Genomic DNA, 25,454 nt, shown 5'->3' with positions numbered 1-25,454 from the left:
ACATAGTTGAAAGTCTTCAGAAAATCCGAGTACACCACATCTGACATCCTTTTCACTGCTGATACAGATACATGATCAATGAACTTCAATTGGTTAGTCAATCATGCTTTCTCTTTTCATAAGTTCATGTTGATTGTTCAATCATATTCTTTTCTAATATTATATTCTTTCAGATAGACCCCAGCACTTTCCCAGCTGCTGATATCATGCATGTAGGCTGGTTGATGTCAGTACCGGTCAATGTCAATCCATTTGCTACCTTCCGTTCCGCAGGAGCCATTGGAGAATCTTGGAAGATAATAAGCAGAACATCAACTATCACAAAAACTTTCAAACCTGTCATATGCCTTTGGGATATGTCACTTTCTAGGTTTATGAATACCTTGAATGTTACTCAACCAATGCTGATTTCTTATGTTTCCTCATTTGTAATGGACCCTCAGCTCTCAATTCGTCCTGGCAGATTTCTGGGTGCCCTTATTCCATTTTTCTACTGACATATCTGTGTCTAAGGAAGCCAGGTCTGCCATCAGTACTTTTTTTTCATTTATGTGTAGATGCTCTTGGACTATTTTTATATTTCTTGTCATCCTGCACTCATATTCTGGAATCAGACAGAGACATAATTATAAACACGAGAAATTCTGCAGATATTGGAAATCCAAAGCAACACCCACAGAACGCTGAAGGAACTCAGCAGGTCAGGCAGCATCTATGGAATTGAATAAACAGCTGATGTTTTACGCGGCGGTCCTTCATCAGGACTGTAAAGGAAGGCGGAAGGTGCCAGAATAAAGAGGTGTGGGGTGAGGGGAAGGAAGATAGCTAGAAGGTGATGGGAAAGGTAAAGAGCTGGAGAGGAAGGAATCTAATAGGAGAGGAGGATGGACCATAGGAGAATGGGATGGGGGGGGTATACATGGGGAGAAGAGATAAGAGACCAGAGTGGGGAATAGAAGAAGAGGCAAGGGGGAGGGATTTTTTTTACCAGAAGGAGAAATCAATATTCACGCCACCTGGTTGGAAGCTACCCAGATGGAATATAAAGTGTTGCTCCTCCAACCCGACGGTGGCCTCATCATGCACGAGAGGAGGCCAAGGAACGACATCTCAAAACAGGAGTGGGGACATGATTTTTGCTTTTTTTTGTGACTGCTGCTTATCTGATATTGTGTGTCTGTGATACTGCTGCATGTAAGTTTTTCATCACACCTGTATGTACATGTGCTTTTGCATGTGACAGTAAATTCGACTTTGACTTTGAGCTGGCTGGCTGAGGATCGCAGATCTCCTCCCTTAAAAAGACAAGACAGGGCCAGCTGGGTTTCAGTGGCAAAGGACTTGCTTTATATTTACCATTTCTGAGCCTGGTTTTGTAAAGTTTATTTGATTTAATTGAAATGCCCCTGTTACAATTCATATTCTTTCCTGTCCCTGAATCACTGGTCTGATGTATTCTGCTAATCTGGTAGTTTAACCACCCTTCGTTTTTATCCTTAAATTAATTTATACCCTTAATGTAGCTGGACGGACGACAGATATCACCCACCAACTCACTCCACCAATGACCTCCCCAGCCCAACACAAGCCCCTCTGTTTCTGCTTCAGGGTGCATCTAGCCTTTATCTCTCTCCCTGTGGTTCTCCTTATCACCTTCCTTATTTGTTAGATTCCAGTACTTGGTAATCTTTGTGTTCCTGCTTATTGCCCTCATAGCAGTCTCCACCTTAACACTCGCTCTCCCAACCTACCTCTGGCTCCCAACGCTGTCCCTCCGCATCCATTACCTGGCTGTCATCCTTCACCCCTCCTCAGTCCACCTATCTCCCCTGGGCCCTGTCTAGGGCTGCCAACTTTCTCACTCCCAAATAAGGGACAAAAGTAACAGTCAAATACGGGACACTTATGTTTACCCCGAGAAAGACTACCATGACCATGAAGCCTTGCGCGGGCACCTGTGTGTGCGTGCGTGATGTGCGCATGCGTGTACGTGCCGATTTTTTTCTACAAATCGGTTTTGGCTTAATCTTCCCAATTCTGATACACTGTACATAAATTATTTCTACTTTATATAGGCTGTGTATTTATCTTATTATTCCTGCTTTTACTATATGTTAGTGTTATTTTAGGTTTTACGTGTTACTGGTATGATTTGGTAGGTTATTTTTTGGGTCTGGGAACGCTCAGAAATTTTTCCCATATAAATTAATGGTAATTGCTTCTGCGCTTTATGCCATTTCGGCTTATGAACGGTTTCATAGGAACGCTCTACCTTAGCGGGGAAAATACGGGACAAGGGCGGTCCCATATGGGACAAACCAATTTAGCCCAATATACGGGATGTCCCGGCTAATACGGGACAGTTGGCAACCCTAGCCCTGTCTCACCCCTCCCACTGTCCTCTTTCATACTGGCAACCTCTCCCCTCCACTCTCCACCCTGATGTATGGTCTCAATCTGAAATACTGACAGTTCCCTCCCCTCCCCAGCCATCATCACAAATGCTGTCTGACCTGTAGAGTTCCTTCAGCAGGTTGCTTGTGGCTCCAGGCCCCCAGCATCTGCAGACTCTTGTGCCTCTCCAATATTTTGTGTTTCCATCTTCCTGTTTTCACTTCATGCCTCAAAAAGACTCTTTTACCCTCCAAACTGGATTAATTTTCACAAGGTATGGGTGACTCTGCAAAGGCAGTATTTATTGCCTATCCCTTCCTGCCTTGGGGCATTGTGGCTTGTGAAACTGGCTTCAGGGGTAATTATGAGTCAATCGCCCTGCGGTGAACCTGGGGATACATCTGAAAGTGGGGTGTATGTAGCCGGTTTCCTCGCTTGTGCTCAGCTCCTACCTGTCAGGGGCCTGAAGACCCACACCTAACAATTTCGGACAACTTCGTCCTCTCTGCTATCAGGTTTCTGTGCACTCCATGAACTTATGAACACTCAGAATGTGTCTCTTGTAGGATTTATTTTTGTAACTTATAGCAATTTTTATATCTTGCTGCCACAAAGCAAAAAAAATCACAGCATGTATCGGTAATAGTAAATCTGATCCTGTTTTGATCATTTTCTCCTTTAAGTCACTTGCCACTTCTGAGAAGTGGGGCATGAAAATGTAATCCTTTATTTCTCCCCAGTTACCTATTACTGATGGGGATGCTAAAAGCAGAGGCGATGTAATCTGTTGGTGGAAGAGCCTGGCTGTATGGGGAAAATCCTCAGTATTTCACATTATTCACAGGAGTCACATTGTGATAATGGATTGAGAGAACTTTTGGATCTCCTTATTCTCAAACATGGAAGGTTCTACTCAAGACCGATTTAAGATGGAAGTATCTAAGTGGTCTTAGATGTGACAACTAAAAGGAATTTTTGCCTCCCGGAGCTTTGTGGTTTTTGTACATTGGGCCACCAGTTGCTCTGGGATTGTATGTTTCAGAGTTTGGAACAGAGGTTCCTAACCTGGGGTCCATGAACCCCTCGGTTGCTGGTAGTGGTCCATAGCATAAGAAAGGTTGGCTACCCCTGGTTTAGAAGAATGGGAGGTGATTTTATTGAAACATGTAAAATCCTAAGGGGCATGACAGAGTAGATGATGAACGTTGTGTATTTAGTATTTCAGTGGTCCGGTGGTGTAGTGGCATCAGCAGTGGACTTCAAGGCAGATGGTCCTGAGTTCAAATCCGGTCGGGTCCAACCTGGGCGGCAGCAGTATCTGTGCAGAAGAAAGGCCTGGCAATTCACTTCCATATCTTGCCACGGAAACCCTATAGACAACTACGTTATCTGTATGGTTGCCATGAGTTGATGTCAACTTGACGGCACTCAACAACAACAATACTTAAGTAATCTTGTAAACATGTTGATAAAGCATTCATTGTTGAAATAATTCATTGCAGGTTATTTGTAAAAATAAATGAATTGCATAGGTCATGAGACTACCACGTGATATGTGTGTGTCTGGCTAAAGAGCCAACTAGGATATGCATCATTTCAGACTCTCTTGTTTTCCTTTCAATTATTTTAATGTTTTGGAGTTACAAAACACAAGAGGTTCTGCAGATGCTGGAAATATAAAGCAACCCACACAAAGTGCTGGAGCATCTCTGCAAGTCAGGCAGCATCTATGGAGGTGAATAAACAGTTGAGGTTTTGGGAGAGATCATTTGTCAGCTCTGCAAAGGAAGGGGGAACAAGCCAGAGTGAAAAGGTGGGGGGAGCAAAAAGAATACAACCTGTTAGGTGATAGGTAAAACCAGGTAAGGGGGAAGGTGGGTGGATGAAGTAAGCTGAGAGGTGATAGGTGGAAGAGGTGAAGGGCTGAAGAAGATAGAAGAAGATATGATAGGAGAGGACAGTGGACTGGAAGAAAGGGATGGGAGAAGGGGCACCAGATTGAGGTGATGGGCGTGAGGATGAGAATGGGAGAGAGGGGAACTAGAATGGGAAATGGAAAAAGAGAGAAATGGGAAGCGGAGGGAATTGCCGTAACAATGGGAATGTCAGGAACAAGAGACATAGTTTCAGGATAAGGTCTGGTCATATTAAACTGAGTATGCAGAAATATCTTCTCGCAAAGTGTGGAGTTCACTGGAATTCTGTACCCAGGAGGGTTGTGGAGCATAGTCATTAGAAATATTTATGGTGGAGATAGATATATTTTTGAAAAATCAGTGGATTGAGGGCTGTTCGAAACTGGCTTAGAGGAGGAACTGCAGCCTGAGGTGGTTCAGCCATTATTGTATTGAGGCCGACTTTCTTGTTGCTCTGCAAAAAAGCAATGATTGCACTTCAGATTAATATCACGCGGGATATTCTGAAATCAGGTACAAGCAAAAGGTCTTTCATTCTTTCTGTCTCTCTGCCTAGTGTGAAAAGAGATCATGCACTAGTGCTAGTTAGAGTCAAAGGTGATATAGCCATTAAATGGCAAGAATACTTCCTCCACTGGCATTAAGTCACATGGTCAAGGGCTTAGTCAAAAGGAATGAGGAGCTTGCTTAATGATCTGGATGGTTTCCAGAACTTTCCTCAGGTCTGAAAGAAGTGGTAACACTCAAATCACTTATTTGAGGTTTCCCACAAGGGGATCATCTCACAACCTCTTATCTGAAGGGACAGGATAAAATACAGAGAGTTATCCACAGTGTGGTATGTGTGGCAGAGAGGCTACTGGAATTTGCAAATTGTAGTCTCAGCGCATCTCCACACTCGTGCTGGTGTGGGTAACACAAGTCACGTTCCCAGTGTACTTGTTGGCTTTGAGTTTCGTACTGTGAAATGATGTGCTACTTATGGCTGAGCCCCACCTACACAATATGCTGGAAGTGCTCAACAAGTTAGGCAGCATCTCTGCAGGGGAATAGACAAATGACGCTTTATTCATTGTCGACTGTTTATTCATTTGCATAGATTCTGCCTGCTCTGCTGAGTTCCTCTAACATCTCTTGTGTTTAGGATGGCGCCTGACTAGTTGATGACACTGGGGGGCGGGGAGTACCCCAGAAGAGCGCATTAGTCATACATTGTCTACTTCGCACTGGTTCTTTATTCCATTATTTGTGTTGGGCACGTGGCCAAGAGATTGAGGCATTCGTCTAGTGATCTGAAGGTCGCTAGTTCGGGCCTCAACTGTGGCAGCGTGTTTGTGTCCTTGAGCAAGGCACTTAACCACACATTGCTCTAATGACTTTGCGAGAAGTGGCGCCCCACACAGACTTCCAATCTGCGCTTTATAAGGCATGAAAGTGCCCGACGCAGCCCTCTCAATGTCTGAGTCGACGTTCCCTCCCTCCCCTCGATGTTCCCTCCCTCCTTATTCCAAAGATGCCCTTGTCATGATCTGGTCTGGCACTCCTTTGCAGTGATGGCTTGTAATCACCTTTCTTTTGAAGATGGAGTTATTGGTTTTATATGAACTTCATTTGACATCAGACTGCTTGAATTAGGAAGAAAATTACTACAGTACTTATTTAATTTGTTTACTAAATTGGTTAAAATGGAATGAAGAGTAGCAATGTTGTAGGGTTCAATGGGTAATAACTTAATTGTTATCCAGTTGGCAAGAGTCTTGCAGGTAGCATATTACTCATCAGAATTCATTTATATTAAGTTCATAAGTTATTTACTCTTACTTAGTATAAAATTATGGTGTTTTAGAACAGAATTTTGATATAATGTATTAAATCCAAAATAAAGTCCAACAGGCATGAGAATGGTGTGGCCTGGGACTCATTGCTTTGCATGTAATGCAGTCTTTTTACAAAGAGACTACATAAGAAGTTGTGTGCTGAGTACAGAGTAGAAGTTAGGTGGCCAGTGGCAAAGCAAGGAAATGGCCCAGCATGGACTGAGTGTTCTGATACTGTGTTTTAACTTTGAACTCAATGCATGCCATGTAAAATGCATTGTTGGAAGACGTGTTGCAACTAAGACTGCTACAGCTTTCAGAATTACAGTAGATAATTTTGTTAAGGAGGAGCACCAATAAAAACGTACCTGGTATGAGAATGGAACTGGAAATACAGAGTGGCCTCCTCCTGTTCCTATTGATCCCAAAACATTCCCAGGAACGAACCTTGGCAGACTACTTGGTTGAAAAGTATTTGAGCTTGAGGAGATTGCTGCTTTGGGAGTCAGCTCATGGGAGTACTTTTACCAGAAGTCTCTCAGCAGTTCAAAGACAATAAGGAATGAGCCACTAGACCAATATTCATCAAATAAAAATAACATAGAATAGTACAGCACAGTACAGGCTTTTCGGCCCACAATGTTGTGCCAACCCTCAAACCCTGCCTCCCATATAACTCCCCACCTTAAATTCCTCCATATACCTGTCTAGTAGTCTCTTAAACTTCACGAGTGTATCTGCCTCCACCACTGACTCAGACAGTGCATTCCACGCACCAACCACTCTCTGAGTAAAAAAACTTCCTCTAATATCCCTCTTGAACTTCCCACCCCTTACCTTAAAGCCATGTCCTCTTGTATTGAGCAGTGGTGCCCTGGGAAAGAGGCGCTGGCTATCCACTCCATCTATTCCTCTTATTATCTTGTACACTTCTATCATGTCTCCTCTCATCCTCCTTCTCTCCAAAGAGTAATGCCCGAGCTCCTTTAATCTCTGATCATAATGCATAATCTCTAAACCAGGCAGCTTCCTGGTAAATAGCCTCTGTACCCTTTCCAATGCTTCCACATCCTTCCTATAGTGAGGTGACCAGAACTGGACACAATACTCCAAGTGTGGCCTAACCAGAGTTTTATAGAGCTGCATCATTACCTTGCGACTCTTTAATTCTATTCCTTGACTTATGAAAGCTAACATCCCATAAGCTTTCTTAACTACCCTATCTACCTGTGAGGCAACTTTCAGGAATCTGTGGACATGTACCCCCAGATCCCTCTGCTCCTCCACACTAACAAGTATCCTGCCATTTACTTTGTACTCTGCCGTGGAGTTTGTCCTTCCAAAGTGTACCACCTCGCACTTCTCTGGGTTGAACTCCATCTCCCACTTCTCAGCCCACTTCTGCATCCTATCAATGTCTCTCTGCAATCTTTGACAATCCTGTACGCTATCCACAACACCACCAACCTTTGTGTCGCCTGCAAACTTACCATAATCCCTGATAGATTGTAAAACCAAAGTTAGTGATTCCAAAGGCAGAAAGCCCAAAAAGTCGAAGACTGAAGGTGGTGACTGTGGAGGTGGAGGCCTGGAAGTTGAGTGTGCGAGTCTGTTCAGGGACTGGAAATTGATTTCTGTGATTCTGAGAGTCTTGCGTCAAGGACTGTAGGGCTGAAGGCAGCCTGTCCTGGGGTCAGAGGCCAGTCCTTGTGTGTGGGAGAATGGGAAGTGGGTTTGCTTTGCTGTTGTGGGCCTGTTTTGTTCTGTCGTTGTGGTTGCGTGGCTTGAGCTTTTTAGGCTGCCCTCAGCGCACCCTCGGGTGTGTTGGTTGTTAGTGCAAATGGCACATTGCAATGTATGTTTTGACGTACATGTGATAAAAAATCTGAATCTGATATAATCCATGCTAAAGAATAAATTATCTATGATAGACAGTTAATCATCCTCTGTTAGTGATAATTTTAGCTGAAAAGCACGAAAAGCAAAGCCGTTATTTTTTGGAATACTTTGCGATCATTTGCACCCTTAGCAACCAGTACAGGTTCACCCCAGGTGACGACAGTGTTCTGTTCCTGAGATGCAGAAGTGAAGCTCCCTAGCAATGCATTTAAATAAACCCTCAGCCAACCAAGGGCAATGTGTGGTCAAACAAAGACATTTAACGTGGCCATTCCGATTTCCCTGCAAGATGCAATGATACAACTGCAAACTGATTTCCCACACGGCTGAAGGTGCCTGCGGTCCTGTAACATCAGGGAGATCCAACCCATTGCTCTCCCAAATGTTCATTCACACGTACGGACTAAACATAGATTGGGCATAGGACCAGTACAGTCTTTGGATCAGTAGCAGGCATTTTACTGTCTGGTGACTGCAGAAGGTTTGACAGCTAGTGCAGCAATGAAGAGGGATTCGACATCAGAAGGAACCCCAGCCTACTAATGAGGATCTTCCTTTGAAATGGTTAGAAATATAAAGCAGCCACGAATTGCAAAATTCCTACATTGTGCACTCAGTGTTGCCTTTGATTCTCAATGATCCCTAACCTCAGTCATACAGGATAATTATTACTCTAGGACGTGACTCAGTTCTTGCTACAATGGAGTGTAATAATTATCTGCTGTTAATAGTGACAATGTCTGAATCTTGCACAAAGAGAGATGACAAGATGGCCCTTTAAGCAACGGGCAACACAGCTCTTTGCCTATTTATATGTAGATAGAAAGGGTTTCCATTTGACTTGAAGGTATGCATGGGGATGGATGAGACTGGAACAGTATCGTTTCAATGCAGGCCATTCATCACAAGCCTTGTTGTGATCGTTAATAGTGGAGTAATGAGTTCTCATACTGCACAAGCAGAAGGTATCAATAAAGTTCAGTTGAAGATACCGCTAGGCCTGCCTCCACGTGTCTCTCTGCCCTATCCCTCAATATTGAACACAACAAGCCTCATCCTCATTTTAACCATGATCAAGAATGTGATGTCTCAAAGACTGGAGCCCGTGGAAAGTTGAGAAAATAGCACCAGTGTGTGGAATGGGCAACTCTTCCCCAGAACCTCAATTAAATTTTAAATGAGGAAGCGAAGGGTAAATTGGGAACCCGAGGAAAAGTCCCTAATGACAGTCCCATTACTGTGGAGGTGGTTTTGTTGGCCATTGTGGCTGGCGAAGAGTGAGGTTATTTAGGGCCTGTGGGATGCCCACCCAAGCAGCCCCTGCCTTAAAAGTGAAAATTCCAAGTTAAATGGACTTCTAACCCTGATTGGCACCAGTTTTTAATTGTGGCTCCAAGTCTCCACAAGATTTTATATGCTTCACGTAGAAAACAACAGAGGGCCCAAAATTATCATCTTGGAAGGCAAGATTTAAGCAGGTACAAGAACTCCATCTGCCCACAGGAGGCAGCTTTGCTGAATCCCAAGCACGAAGATAGCCTGGGTTGCAAGCATTGGCCTACATTGTTGTTGAACAGCCTGGGTTGAAATTAGGTTGAAATTAAGTCCTTACTTTTACAGTAACAATCATCGTGGACTGATAGTGTGGAGTGCAGCCAGTCTTGCTAATTTAAATTGCTCTTTCCTTTTCATGGCAATTTATAAACTTAATAGTAAAAATAAGTTACTGACTCTGATTCTTTTTCTGCGAAAAAAAATCTCTCTCTCTGTCTGTCTCCCTCTCCTCTCCCTCCCCCTCCCCCCCTCTCTCTGTCTCTCCGCCCTCTCTCTCGATAGATATCAGAAGTTGTTTTTGTTAAGTATTTCAGCTTTCCTACAGTGTGCATTCAATTTTTTTTCTGATTTTAATTTGGGACAGGAGTGTAGTTTGTTAATCTGGCTCTGCTGAGAGTGACTTTAATTTGGACCTGCCCCAATCCGGTGTGAGTGACCAGATGGCTGGAATGAGGACTATGAGATCAGAAAACCATAACGCATCAGAGTGGAATTAGCCCACTGGCCCTCCAAGTCTGCTCTGTCATTCAATTATAGCTGATTTATTTTCCCTCTGAACCCCATTTTTCTTCCTTCTCTCTGTAAGCTTTGACGTCCTTACTAATCGGAATCAGGTTTAATATATAATGCATAAAAAATCAGGTTTGACATCGGTTGTGAACTCTATCATCCTTGTTATGTTTCTCTCACTCATTTATTTCTCAGGATCGGCATTGACCTCGAGAATGGTAGGGGCTGGGGGCTTGGGGATGCAGTTTGCTGTTTTTTTGAACCCCCTTTACAAGGGGAATGGTGAAGATACTCTTGCAGTGCTGTTGTGGAGGGAGTTTCTGGACTTAAGACCCAGCAATAATGAAGGAATGGTGAAGAATTTGGGGACGTGGCCTCAAGATTCAGGGGAGTAGATTTTGCAGGGAAATGAGAAGGAACTGCTTTTCCCAGAGAGTGGTGAACCTGTGGAACTCTCTGCCCAATGAAGCAGTGGAGGCTACCTGAGTAAGTATATTTAAGACAAGGTTGGATAGATTTTTGCATAGAAGGGGAATTAAGGGTTATGGGGAAAAGGCAGTGAGGTGGAGATGAGTCCATGGCCAAATCAACCATGATCTTATTGAATAGCGGGGCAGCCTCAACGGGCCGGATGGCCTACTCCTGTTCCTATTTCTTATGTTCTTATGTTCATATATTTCCCAAGCTGGGTTGTGCTGATCATGAAGGGAATGTGCATGTGGTAGTGTGCCCGTGTACCTGCCGCTTTAGTCCTTTGTAGTAGCAGCAATCATGGACAGAGTTGCTGTGAGTGTAAAATGGCAGACGTCGCTGTGCGTTTTGTGGATGGCACACACTGCGGCTACTTTTCACCCGAAGTGGAGGAAAAAATATTCTGGTGATGGATGGGGATCAGGTGGACATAGTGCTGGTATCAAGGCTTCTTGAGTGTTGTTGGAGTTGCTCCCATCCAGGCAAATAGAAAGCATTAGACGGGACTCCTGTCTTGTATCTTGTTAAAAGTGAGTGAACAACAGTTATCAAGTACCATGGCCACACTGAATATAATGAAGAGAGTGTTCAGTAGGGGATGTGGTTGGTGGTGGTGAGAGGTAGTCTATAGTGAACATAGAACAGGTCCTTTGACTCACTATGTTGTGCTGACCTTTTAACTCACTCCAAGATCAATCTATCCCTTTTCTCCCACATAGCCCTCCATTTTTCTTTCATAAGCTTTTTGGGTAGAGAATTACAAAGCTACCCATCTCCTTTGAGAGAGGAAATCTCTCCTCGTTTTAGTTCTAAATGGCCTAGTCTTGATTTTGAGATTGTGTCCCCTAATTTTAGTCTCCGGAAAACACCAGCCTGCAGGAGAAGCATCTTTCCCATATCCACTTTGTTTGAGACTTCTAAGAAGTTTTTTTTTTCCCCTTTTGGGTGTTTATGTGTGTTTTACCAATCTGATTGGCATGGTAGCATTGTGGTTAGTGTAATGCTATTACTGTGGCAGCTGCAAGATTGGGGTTTGATTCTGCCGCTGTTTGTTAGGAGCCATAAGCTTTTACCGCGACAGGGTGGGTCTCCTCTGGACACTCCGGTTTCCTCCCACATCCCAAAGACATCCGGTTAGCGCCGTATGTGTGGCAGTACTTGAGTCTGCCCAGTGCAGTCCTTGCTGATTTTCGTTACACGTCTCATTGTGCATATGACAAATAAAGTTAATACAGGTCGACCTACTATAATCTGACTACCTGTAATCTGGTTCCTTCGATAATCCGCACTGATTCCAGATTTTCCGCGCAACTGTAATTTCAAATTTTCTGGGCCACCGTACCAATCTGCTGTGCATTGATTTGGTTGCGCTAGATCTGTTCACGTGTTGGCGTGCTCCTGTAAGCACAGACAGGCAATTCCTGCATTTATTAATATCATTTGCGTGAAGCGTGGCCGCCCGGCACCCGCCAGCGGCGGGGGAGCTGGTGCGCACTGGGTCAGTCCAGCTTCTCGCCCGCCTGTCGGCAGTCGCACGCTGCCCTCCAACGTCGCCCGGCCGGCGCTCCGTTCTCTTCTGCCTACGACCTCAGATCAGACGTGGTCACCCGCTGAATTTAAGCATATTACTAAGCGGAGGAAAAGAAACTAAGGAGGATTCCCTCAGTCATTGCGAGTGCAATGTAGTCTTTGGGGTACAGTAATTGCAAATCTGTGTCTTTGCTATCACTTAGCTCACTCTTGAATGCTGGTAGTGGGTGTGCTTTATTTTTTGCCGGTGGGGAGGGGGGGATTGTTGCTAGCTGCCGTTTACGCAAGGGAGGGAGGGGAGCGGGGGGTATCTTAGGGGTTCTAACGTTTAACTGTCATTCATTCTTTGGGGCACTCCTCTGATTGCGAAGAAAAAGCATTTCAGGATGTATATTGTATACATTTCTCTGACATTAAATGAAACTTTGAATCCTTTGATATTTTAAAGGTATGGTGAGGCAGTTAGCTATTGCTTTAATGTGATCCTTCTGTAATTCGGCATTTTCACTAATCCAACACTCCTCAGCTCCCAATAGTGCCAGATTATAGAAGGTCAACCTGTACTTAAAATGCTCTGAGTTGTGGTGATTGAAGGGATTCAGTAGAGTGCTGTCTGTAAAGAGTTTCTGCGTTCTCCCTGTGACTGCATGGGTTTCCCCCGAGTGCTCCGGTTTCCTCACACAGTCCAAAGGCGTACCGGTTGGTAGGTTAATTGGTCATTGTAGATTGTCCTGTGATTAGGCTAGGGTGAAATCGGGGGTTGCTGGGCAACTCGAAGGCCCAGGAGGGCCCACTCTGCGCTGTATCTCAATAAGTAAATCCGCAATAAGGCTGCCGGAAGGAATACTGCTTTTTTTTTGCATTTGGTCAGATAGGTCTCAATATTTCTGGAAAGTTTCAGTGTACCTTGGGCAAAGTTGTGATAGGCGACAATGCGTTGCATTTTTAAAGTGCCTTGCGGTGTCTGTGGCTTCTTCAACCGTTATTTAACATTAAAATGGACCAGAGCTTGGACTGAAGTCTTGCCTCCTTACTCTTGTAAAATGCCGGGAGTTGCACGCCCCGAACGTATTTCCAACCTCAGGAAGATTAATAAGGTCACAGCCCAGCAAATCAGTTTGATTGGGTTTTAAGGCCTGGTTTATTTGCACTCATTAATCTCAATTGTATTGCTGATGTAGAAGGATTGTTTTGATGATGTACTGTCCCAAGGGCTTTTGTAAATATGAGATATAATTCCGCTACTGACAGAATGCCAATATTCAATGAACTGTACTACAAAATGGTTGATTATCCATCTTCCTTATATAGATGTTTAATTTAGATTAGCTTTATTTGTCACATGTACATCGAAACTTACAGTGAAATGTGTCATTTTACAGTAACAACCAACACAGTCTGATAATTGTGCTGGGGGCAGCCCGCAGGGGTTGCCCCATTTGTGGCACCAACGTAGCTTGCCCAAAGTTCATATTTTTGGATTGTGGGAGGAAATCAGAGCACCCGGAGGAAAAGCACGCGGTCGTGGGGAGAACGTACAAATTCCTCACAGACAGTGGCGGGATTTGAACCCTCGATAGATGATCACTGGTGCTGTAGAGCCATTGCGCTAACTACTGTGCTAGTATGCTGTGTAAAACATAACTGCGCTGTCCACTTTGTCAGGAAATGTATCCAGCCATGGAAATGCAAGTTAAAGTTGCCTGATTTCCCTCTCCTTCCATCTGCTCCATCATTTATTCAGAATGCGGATTTGCACGGTGGTTCAATCCAATCGTAAATCTAGCCACTCAGTTCTGCAAACAATTTTACACTTCCTCACATAAGCTGGAAGCTAACTCATGACAATCGAAGCAGAATGAATTGCTGATGTGGGTCTGTGCCGTCAGTCTGTGAATTATGTTTATCTGTGATTTGTGCCAATACCTCAAGCTCCACAGAATTTACAGCACAGAAACTGGCATGTGGTTCTGGCTAATTAACACTCTGAATAAGCCTCGTTCTGCCCTGCATTATTGTACTCTCTCTCATGTCCTCTTATCCCTTTCTCCCATAGAAATTCACCTAGCTGTCCTCTAAAGCCGTTTAGAGAGAAGTCTTTCTCACTGTGACTGCTACTTTATTTACCAACCAATTCCTCAATGATTTAAATTTAAAATTTATGTTCACTGATCCTCATAATCATTCTTCCTGAGCTCTCATTAATACACGCGAGTAAATGCTTGGTGACAATAGAAGTATTTTGGTCTTTTGATTCTTGAATGCACTGCCATGAATTGGGAACTATTGCATTCTTTCAGTCAACATTTCAGGCCCAGACTCTTCAGCAGGACCTGATGTGAAGGGTCTCGGCCTGAAACGTTGGCGGTTTATTCCTCTCTATTGCTGCTGACTGACCCACTGAGTTGCTCCAGCATTTTGTGTGTAAATCTTTGGATTTCCTGCATCTGCAGAATCTCTTGTGTTAATGCATACTTTCACCCTTGGTGCTTTACCTTCTCTGTTACCACAGGCTGTTGAATTCTTCAAGCAAGCATCTCAAAAGATGTCCCACTCATCAATGGGATGTCTCAAAAGATGTCTCACTCATGAATGGGATGATATTACACATCTGCTCCTATATCTTATGGTCTTATGTCCTTATTCTGAGTTTACTATTGATTGTTTTTCTAATTTTTGCTACGACTTTCGTTGGAATCTAAATAAATGTTATAGCTAAGATTTTGCCAGCAGTTCCACGTGAAACCACTGGCAGCTTGTCAGATAAGTTTCAGGGCTTCTCGATGGAAGGCAGAGAATCACAGAGCATGGGAAAAGGCCCTTCAGCCCAGCTTATCTATGCCAGCCAAGACAGCCATCTAAGCAAAGGGATAGTCGATGCTTCGGGTTAAGAGTTGGAATACGTTAGATGGCATCTATGGAGAAAGGAACAGAGGCAACAGCTGAGCTGGATGGCCTTTATTCAGAATGTTAGCTCCTCTCAGACACTTTAACGGCTATTAAATACAGCCACGATCTCTTCACAGGGATGAAAAGGAATTGTGGAGAGGTGAAACATGGACTACATCAGCCCTAGCTGATGCTGCCCGCCCAGGACCTCTCTACACATCCAGTTACAGAGCTCAGCTCATATGCCAATGGGGACTTCTCACTTGGCACCGGCTTCTGAATGAACGATTTTCTAATAAAGTGCAGCAGTTTCCCTGGTAAATCAGAGACTCCAAAAGCCTAACATGAGTCAGTTATCAAAAATTAATGTGAACAATATACCTCCAAATTAAAACTACTGCAGTAATTTTTAAAGTTATAACAGACACAGGGGAGCAATGAAGCTGACGCTAGATCCAGTCTGTCGCTTGAACTCCCAATCTGTTCAGTGAAGATTTTTTTTTACCGTGTTTAAATACTAATAAGTACACAACAAGCTAATTAATTAGGTGCCGCCCGGCACGTAAATGTCGGCCCAGATAAGAGGCGATGCAATCGGCAATAATCTCTGATCTGGGCCGACGTTTACATGCTGGGCGGCACCTAATTAATTAGCTTGTTTATTTCGGCTTTTTTCTTAAAGATGTGTTGGGTGCATTCCGGCTACCGCTGCATTCTCTGCGGTAATGTATTGGTCCGTGGCCCGGGGGTTGGGGTGGTGGGACACTGGGGCATCACCTCATTGTTGTCTGTTTCCATCAGGGCAGGCAGGTCATCTTCTTCACGTTCAGTTCCTGGACGACTTCACTCTCAGTCTGTTTGCTACTGCATTCAGTTTCGATTGTTATCCTTTAATCTTCCAATTGCATCAGCTCTTCATCTATCAGTTCTTGGTCATGGGATGCCAAAACCTCTTCTACATCATCTTCGTCAACTTCCACAAGCCAAACTCACTTTGTTCTTACTTCGTTCACCATGATCGAAACGCTTAATTATGTCTAGTTTTACACTAAGTGTAACACCCTTACAAGCTCTTTTAGGCTTTTCCAATACCGTAGAACTCATCTTGCTAACGGCTGCTCACAGGCATGTGTTTAAGCAATGCCGGCTAGAACGCAGTTCCAGGGGAGGAGCTTGGCTGCTCAGGGCACGCGCTGCCTTTTATCGCACGCTGCTTTTTTCACACGCTGCCTTTTTTCGTAACAGTGAAAACACCTTCTGAAAGCAAAAACAGGGAGCTAATGTAGGTCTTCTGTAACAATGAGGTTTCGTAAAGCGAACGTTCGAAAAGCGGGGGACACCTGTGCAGGAGAAATTCAAACACTATCAATACTACCACAGTACTAAAGAAAACATGTATCATTTTCTAATAATTATCGAAGGAGAAATTCATCCAATGTATGCTGACATATTCTTTTGATTGGCTGTAAATTAACGAGATGCAGACACCTAGTGCTGATAATGGATAGTGGTTTCCTCGATTGTATCCTCAAAATCTTCATTTTCATTGTAACACTCAAGATGATTGTTGATACCTCCAAATTCTTCATAGTTCCTAACTTTTAGTGAAATCGCATTAAGGGAGCGGTGTCTCAGAAAGGCAGCATCCATTATTAAGGACCTCCAGCACCCAGGGCATGCCCTTTTCTCACTGTTACCATACGGTAGGAGATACAGAAGCCTGAAGGCACACACTCAGTGATTCAGGAACAGCTTCTTCCCCTCTGCCATCCGATTCCTAAATGGACATTGAATCTTTGGACACTGCCTCACTTTTTGTTTTTGCATGTTTTTTAACCTCTATTCAATATACATAATTGATTTACTTATTTATTTATTTATTTTTATTTAATTTATTATTTTTTTTCTCTCTGCTAGATTATGTATTGCATTGAACTGCTGCAGCTAAGTTAACAAATTTCACATCACATGCCGGTGATAATAAACCTAATTCTGATTCTGGTTCATTTTCGCTCAACAGTGAGCAAAACGGTTCTGAATTGTCTTGCTGTTTATTACTCACTAGATATCAGTGACAAAAATCACTGTTCTTCGAACACAAAAACTTTCACTCTAAGTATGGTGTATTGTCTGATGACGAGAAAGTGCATACGAATGACGCTGGTTAGAAAATGGTTCGGCATCGGTGCCCTGCCTCATTTAAGCAGCATAGTGTCCCGAACAAATGAAGGGAATCCTGGCTATTTACTCAGAGCAGCAGAAAGAAAATGCTCCACATGAGGCCCAACTTGTTTGGATTATATTTTCAGCAGCCACCGACGTTTGTGATCAGCAAAAGGCCAGCAATGTCATGATCCCATCCACCCTGCTTTTGGGCTGTTGGCCCCACTCCCTTCGGGGAAGAGGCTTGCAACATCCACACCAGGACCAATAGACACAAAAAGGGTTACTTTCCCCCAAGCCACGAGGCTGATCCACACTTCCAACTATTAACCCACCCCACCAACGCCCCCCACCACTTTCTCCACAGCCCCTCAGCTCCCTTTATCTCCCCATACACTGCCACTTCCACTTTGTGGTCTATTGTGTTACTTTCATATTCATATTTATCATGTTTTTTATGTTCATTGTGATTTTTTTTTTGGATCCAGAGTAACAATCACTTCCTCCTCCTTTAACACTTGTGTATTAAAGAATGACAATAAATCAGAGCAATTAATTTAATTCGTTATCATTTTGTATATTGAGCGCAGAATAACAACTGACTGCAAGTTTTTTGGAAGGTTTTGAGATCCAGTTCCTGTGATTTTCTGTATCAACTTGTTTGATAAGTAAATGCACGATCCTGGAACAAATAGGATCCATTTAATCTCTGGCCTGAAGTTTTAATTGAAACAAAAAAAGATGTTTTGTTTCCATTTATTTTTTAAAAGACCACTGAGTTTCGGGGTGATGCTTAAATAATCAGGGATTTAAGATGGCTTTGAGAAATTTAGTTAGTTACTGCCTGTTACGCCGCTGGCATTTAGAGCAGCAATGAAGGTCCGCCATCTCTGTCTGACCCTGGCCATCTTCTCTATTGTGCCACTGGTGTGGTTCAAGGTTCTTATCTCTGCCCTATGATAGTAGTCATAGTCATAGTCATACTTTATTGATCCAGGGGGAAATTGGTTTTTGGTACAGTGGCACCATAAATAATTAAATCATAATAAAACCATAAATAATTAAATAGTAATATGTTAATTATGCCAGGAAATAAGTCCAGGACCAGCCTATTGGCTCAGGGTGTCTGACCCTCCAAGGGAGGAGTTGTAAAGTTTGATGGCCACAGGCAGGAATGACTTCTTATGACGCTCTGTGTTGCATCTCGGTGGAATGAGTCTCTCGCTGAATGTACTCCTGTGCCCAACCAGTACGTTATGTAGTGGATGGGAGACATTGTCCAAGATGGCATGCAACTTGGACAGCATCCTCTTTTCAGGCACCAGGTTGACTTTGGTCTCCTGTGTTTCCACCTCCTTCCAGGGGTCCAGTGAAGTCTTGATGATGGAGTTGTATGGTGTTGTAATTGGTAATTGGATTTTATTGTTACTTGTACACTGAGATACAGAATGTTGCCGGACATGCCACTTGTGCAGGTCATTGCAAAGCAGAAGTACATCACGATAGCACAAGGGAATGGCAATTATAGGAGGCAGAAGGTAGTGTTACTGCTTTATTCAGAAAGTACAGTGCAGTTAGACAATAAGGTGCAAGGGTCATGGATAGGTAGATGGATAGATCAAGAATTCATCTCTATTGTATAGGAGGTCTTTTCAGTAGCTCTATAACAGCGAGATAAAAGTTGGTGATGCATGTTTATAAGCTCTTGTATCTTCTGCCTGATGGAACGGGAGAAAAGAGAGACTGTCCAGGGTCCAGGGGAGAGGGGGGTCTTTGATTTCTTTCCTGATGCACCGGGAGGTGTGGACAGAGGAGGCTGGTTTGTGTGCGTAGAATTCTGTGATCATAGTTGTAAATCTGAATTTAGGTGGGACAACAAATCTCTGGCCTCGTGTAAGCTTTCAGAAATAAACATTATTAAAATTAGTTTTCGCCTCCTTATTTTCTTGTTGCACTGAAGTTTCAATGATTGTTGGATTGAGATGAGGGAGCAGGCGTTTTCCCACTCAGACAGTTGGCAGACTGAGCTTTGGTTTTGAGCCACACAAATAAGGCACGCTCATGATTTGATTCCCAATCTGTTTGAACTGGAAGTTTGAGAAGCGGCTGCGGTCTGAAAACGGCCCTAGTGACTCAGGGTTGGGTGATCAGGCAGGGCTCCCATTCCTGAGGCCATCCAGCTGAACAGGCCCGTTTTTGTGACGGTGGAGGATGGTGCACAGCCTTGCAGGGCCACGAAGCCGGCTGACACCCCTGAGAATTAGTCCTGTTAATGGTCCACTGGGCCGGAAAGAAGAGTATTGACAGTGTCCATGAAACTGCTTTCCAAGAAGGGAACAAGCAAAGTGAAGTCCAGCCAGCATTATTGCTGCTCAGCTGTTTTGTTTTATTACACCTACCAAGATACTTATTTTTTTATTATTTTAATTCGTTATTTATTATTATTGGGGCACCACGGTAGTGTAGCAGTTAGTGCGACGCTATTGCAGCTCAGGGTAACGGAGCTCAGAGCTCAGTTCTGGCAGCATCTGTCAGGAGTTTGTCTATCCTTCCAGTAAGTGCATGGGTTTCCTCCAGGTGCTTTGGTTTCCTCCCAAAGACAGACCAGTTGGTAGGTTAAGATCATAAGACATAAGAGCAGAATTAGAGCCCTCGGCCCACCGAGTCTGCTGCGCCATTCCATCATGGCTAATTGTAAATTGGTCATTGTAAGTCGCCTTGGATGAGGCTAGTTTGAATAGCTGGGTTGCTGGGTGGCTGCTGGGCTGGGAAGGGCCCGTTTCCAGTTGTATCTCTAAATAATAAAACTAACTATTATTACCTTTTTTGTATTTCACCATTTTGTCTTCTTTTGCACATTGATTGCTCGTCACTCTTTGTGTAGTTTTTCATTGATTCTATTGTATTTCTTTGTTCTACTGCAAATGCCTGCAAGAAAATGAATCTCAGTGTAGTATTTCGTGCCATATACATACTTTAATAATAAATTTACTTTCAACTTTGAAGATGCAATGAAAAGCTTGTCTTGTGTACTGTTCATACAAATCATTAGTAAATACATCCATTAGTCTTGCGAGACCATGGATCTGCGCCTTCACTCTCCAGGGCGCAGGCCTGGGCAAGGTTGTATGGATGACCAGCAGTTGCCCATGCTGCAAGTCTCCCCTCTCCACGACACCGATGTTGTCCAAGAGAAGGGCATTAGGACCCATACAGCTTGGCACCAGTGTCGTCGCAGAGCAATGTGCGATTAAGTGCCTTGCTCAAGGACACAACACGTTCCCTCGGCTGGGGCTCAAACTCACGACCTTTAGGTCGCTAGTCCAATGCCTTAACCACTTGGCCATGTACCATACAAATCATTATTGAGCTGGAATAAGGAAAAAAAAGCAATGCAGAGTAAGTGTAAAAACAACTGAAAAAGAACAGTGCAGGAAAACGATAAAATGAAAGATCATTACGAGATAGATTGTGAGGCCAGGAGTCCATCTTATTGCACAAGGCGTTTTTTCAAGAATCTGATAACAGTGGCGTAGAAGCCTGGTTTGCTCTTCACTGATGACATTCCTCATAGTGTTTTCTTTCTCCTCACACAGGATATGAGAAAGCATGTCATGATGACCCTGTTGGATGCTGAACAATCTTACGTGGAGTCTCTCCGAACACTCATACAGGTATCGTGTGTGTATGTATGTCTTTAGCTGGACTGGACTGAGATGGTTAACAGTTTGTGGGAGTATGAGTGATTGTGGAACATGTGATCACATCAGCTTCTAACCACTCTTGCAAGTTGCTTCCCCACCACTCTCTCTATAGTCTCTTCTAGCTTACACCGTAGAGAAAGATCACAGAGGAAAGTCTTTGGGAGTGATTGCAGATGCCACGTCAGTTCTGCCACACTCAATATTTAGGACACTGTGTGCAGTGAGGGAGTGGAGGAATGGACCTATGTAGCCCTCACTTACTCTTGCTGCTACTAATGTACAAAAGTACCCGGGGGGAGGGGGATTCGATCGTCCTCACTTTTGACTGCCTAACCACAATACTAACAAAGTCCTGATCAGTCCTGCCCACAGAGCCACAGCTGATGCGTACAGGAAGCTTCTCAGTGCTGTGACTGTTGGGAAGTTTGGATTCAGGATGCTCCTATCCATATTATTTCAGATCTGCAAGACTCAGGCTGCCAAGGCAGCTGGTTATTGACATTTGAAGAAGAATTTCAGGCTATTGGTTCCCCAAATCCCACGACAAGGAATAAACACTGTAGACTGTGAAGCACATCTTCCATAGTCGGTAAATCTGCCCAATAGTTTCAGCACTCATCTAACTCCAATGACTTAAATCTAATATATTACTTCCATGAAGAAAAATACTGGCCTGTCAGTTCCCTTAGGACCCATTCACATATGGGTTTGAAAACTTAAGGAAGTATACTGTACATATTGCAATATTTAATGTTACACCAGAATAGTGCATTTGCTATATCCTTCACTACAGTTTAGTGCAGGATATAAACAAACTTACTTTACTGGTGTGGTATTAAATATCTTGGGCGTGCATGCAATTGTAAATGCAATTTAGAAAAATTTCCATAATGTATGTAATCTTGCATATTATGCCATGGGCTACTGCACAAATCCTGCGTAGTTTTCTGCAGGGACGTAGAGTGCCTATAAAAAGTATTCACCCCCACCCTTGGAAGTTTTCATGTTTTATTGTTTTACAACATTGAATCAGAGTGGATTTAAGTTGGCACTTTTTGGCACTGTTCAACAGAAAAAGACTCTTTCATGTCTAAGTGAAAACAGAGCTCTACAAAGTGATCTAAATTAATTACAAATTTAAAACACAAAATAATTGATTGCATAAGTATTCACCCCCTTTAATATGAGACACCAAATCATCATTGGTACAGCCAGTTGGTTTAAAAGTCATGTAATTAGTTAAATGGAGATCACCTGTGTGCAGTCAAGGTGTTTCAATTGATTGTAGTAAAAATACACCTCTATCTGGAAGGTTAAACTGCTGGTAGTCAGTATCCTGGCAAAAACATACCAAGCAACTCCACAAAAAGGTTATTGAAAAGCACAAGTCGGGAGATGGATACAAGAACATTTCCAAGTCACTGAATATCCCTTGGAGTACAGATAAGTCAATCATCAAGAATGAAAAGAATATGGCACAGCTGTAAATCTGCCTCGAGCAGGCCATCCTGAAAAACTGAGTGACCGTGCAAGAAGGGGACTAGTGAGAGAGGTCACCAAGAGACCTATGACAACTCTTGAGGAGTTACAAGCTTGAGCAGCACATACAGCAACTACTGCCCAGATGCTTAACCAGTCGCAGCTTTATGGGAGAGTGGCAAACAGAAAGCCAATGTTGAAAAAAAAAACTCGCCTGATACCTTGGCAAGAGTTTGCCAGAAACATGTGGGAGACTCTGAAGTCAGCTGGAAGAAGGTTCTATGGTCAGATGAAGCCAAAATTGAGCTTTTTGACCATCAGATATCACAAAGTTTGACATAAGCCAAACACTACACATCAAAAACACATCATCCCTAATGTGGTGCATGGTGGTGGCTACGTTGTGCTGTGGGGATGCTGCACTGCAGTATGCTCTAGAAGGCTTGTGAAGATAGAGGGTAAAATGAATGTAGGAAATTACAAGAAAATCCTGGAGGAAAACCCGATGCTGTCTGCAAGAGAACTATGACTTGGGAGAAGATTAGTTTTCCTGCAAGACAATGACCCCAAGCATAAAGCCAAAGCTACACAAGAATGGCTTAAAAACAACGAAGTTAATGTCCTGGAGCGGCCAAGTCAGAGTCTAGTCCTCAATCCAATTGAGAATTTGTGGCTAGACTTGAAAAGGGCTGTTCACTCACAATCCCCCTGCAATCTGACAGAGCTTGAGCGGTTTTGTAAAGAAGAATGGGGGAAAATTGCAGTGTCCAGATGGGCAAAGCTGATAAAGACCTATCTACACAGACTTGAGGCTTTAATTGCTGCCAAAGGTGCATCTACTAAATACTGACTTGAAAGGAGTGAATACTTATGCAATCAATTAATTTGTTAAATAATTGTAAAAAAAATTTAGAACAATTTATAGAAATTTGTTTTCACTTTGACACAGAAAAGTTTTCTCTATTGATCAGTATCAATCAAACCAAATTAAATCCGCTGTGATTCAATGTCGTAAAACAATAAAATGTGAAAACCTCCAAGGTGGGTGAATACTTTTTTATAGGCACTGTAAACCAAATAATGCATATCACAGCCTCTGCATGATTGGATCACCAATCCTTCTGTTTTGTCATATATACTCAGATGAGAATGTCTAAAATTGACTCCAGTGCCCTCATTCCCTCCATTTTCCTGTTTATTCTTCCATGTGCTCTTGCTCATCCACGTTGCCTCCTGCCCAAGTGGTGTCCATGTTTACGATTTCTCAATGCAGTTTTCAAATGCTTTCTTGGCCTCGCCGCCTCCTTTGTGTGGGGTCTCCACCAGTATTGCAGCTCACCACATTGTCCGCACTGGCCTCAGTCATCCCAGCTCAGGTGGCTGTTGCCATCGGTTACCTTTGCTGCTGCCTCCTGAACCCCTCTTTTCTCATTTAAGATGGTCATTATTATCGACCTTTCGTAGCAAGCTTTTCGCCATCAATCCTGGTATCGCCTGAGTGTCAAATATTGTTTGATACTGCTGCTGTGAGGTCCCTGGGGAATTTAACTCCATTAAACACACAATATAAATGAAATGTAATGGAACTCCCTAGGAGGTAATAGCTCTCACTGAGCTCATAATAAGAGCACTGGATTGTCCAATTGTCTTGTTATACCACTCTGTAACCTGTTGCATCTAATGTATGCTAAATTGTACTATACATGGAATTTATTCTTTTTAGGCATCAGAACATGTGAAAATTAATAAAACTATTTCACTTTATAAATTCGTGATTATATTCCAAAGTGAATATTACTAACTGATTCTGTTTATTCAGGTTGAACTCTGTAACACCAAGCTTTTATTTTTGCCTTAATTTCATACTTTTGCTCTTAGCTGCCCCATCCAAATGCCAGAGATTGCTCTTGGCCATCGCAGAAAATATCCTCTCTTTTCTGATTTGTTGTAAATTCATATTGATTACGGATAACTTTTCCACGGCAGCAAAAATTTATGCACCATTTTCTGAGAATTAATCAATAAGAAAACAGCTTAGAATTTGTCAGCAAAAACATGGCTAAGACGACAAGAACACAAGAAGCTAGAGCAGCAGTAGGTCATTAAGTCCCTCAAGCCTATCCCATGATTCAATATGATCTTAGCTGAACCACCAGTGTCTCCATTCTTCCATAGAGCCATTATCGTGCAATGAATCAGAATTGATTAGAGACCTTAAGGTAAAAGAACCTTGAGATAAAAGAAATATGATCAAATTCACCCTGAAATTTGAGAAGGAGAAGCTAAAGACAGATGTATCAGCGTTACAGTGGAGTAAAGGGAATTACAGAGGCATGAGGGAGAAGTTGGCTAGAATTGATTGGAAAATAACACTGGTAGGGATGACAGCAGAGCAGCAATGGTTGGAATTTCTGGAAACAATTTTGAAGGCACAGGAAATACACATCCCAAAGAGGAAGAAGTATTCTAAAGGAAAGGTGACACAACCATGGCTAACAAGAGATGTCAAAGCCAACATAAAAGCCAAAGAGAGGGCATATAATAGAGCAAAAATTAGTGGGAAGTTAGAAGATTGGGAAGCTTTCAAATGCCAACAGAAGACAACTAAAAATGTCATTAAGAAGGTAAAGATGGAATATGTAGTGTAAAAGAGAGGCGTGAGTGGATATCAGACCACTGGAAAACGATGCTGGAGAGGTAGTAATGGGGGAACAGAGCAATGGCAAATTGAACTAACTTAGTATTTTGCGTCAGCTTCATTGTGGAAGGCACTGGCTGTATTGTGGATGTTCCAGGTGTCATGGGGTATGAAGTGTGTGAAGTTACCATAACTAGAAAGAAAGAAGGTTCCTGAGAAATTGAATGGTCTGAAGGTAGATAAGTCACCTGTACCAGATGGTCTACACCGCAGGATTCTGAAAGAGGAGGCTGAAGATATCATGAAAGCATTAGTAAAGATCTTTCAAGAATCAGTAGATTATGGAATGGTTCCGGAAGACTGGAAAATTGCAAATGTCACTCCAAGAAGAGAGAGAGAGGCAGAAGAAAGGAAATTGTAGGCCAGCTAGTCTGACCTCGGTGGTTGAGAAGCTGTTGGAGTTGATTATTAAGGATGAGGTCTCAGGGTA

General features: G+C 43.0%; 1 protein-coding gene across 1 annotated transcript in view; it reads left to right on the top strand.

Annotated features, from left to right (window-relative positions):
* Positions 1 to 25,454, top strand: part of LOC140200078 (rho guanine nucleotide exchange factor 17-like) — a 472,416-nt gene that overhangs the window by 275,637 nt on the left and 171,325 nt on the right. The window contains exon 2 of the mRNA XM_072262817.1: positions 20,740 to 20,817. Coding sequence (XP_072118918.1) covers positions 20,740 to 20,817 — 78 coding nt within the window. The remainder of the gene's footprint in view (positions 1 to 20,739; positions 20,818 to 25,454) is intronic.

This window comes from Mobula birostris, chromosome 7 (assembly GCF_030028105.1).
Source record: "Mobula birostris isolate sMobBir1 chromosome 7, sMobBir1.hap1, whole genome shotgun sequence".
Taxonomy (NCBI): domain Eukaryota; kingdom Metazoa; phylum Chordata; class Chondrichthyes; order Myliobatiformes; family Myliobatidae; genus Mobula; species Mobula birostris.
The sequence above is the reverse complement of the archived record's forward strand: the minus strand, read 5'-3'. Positions and strand labels throughout refer to the sequence as shown.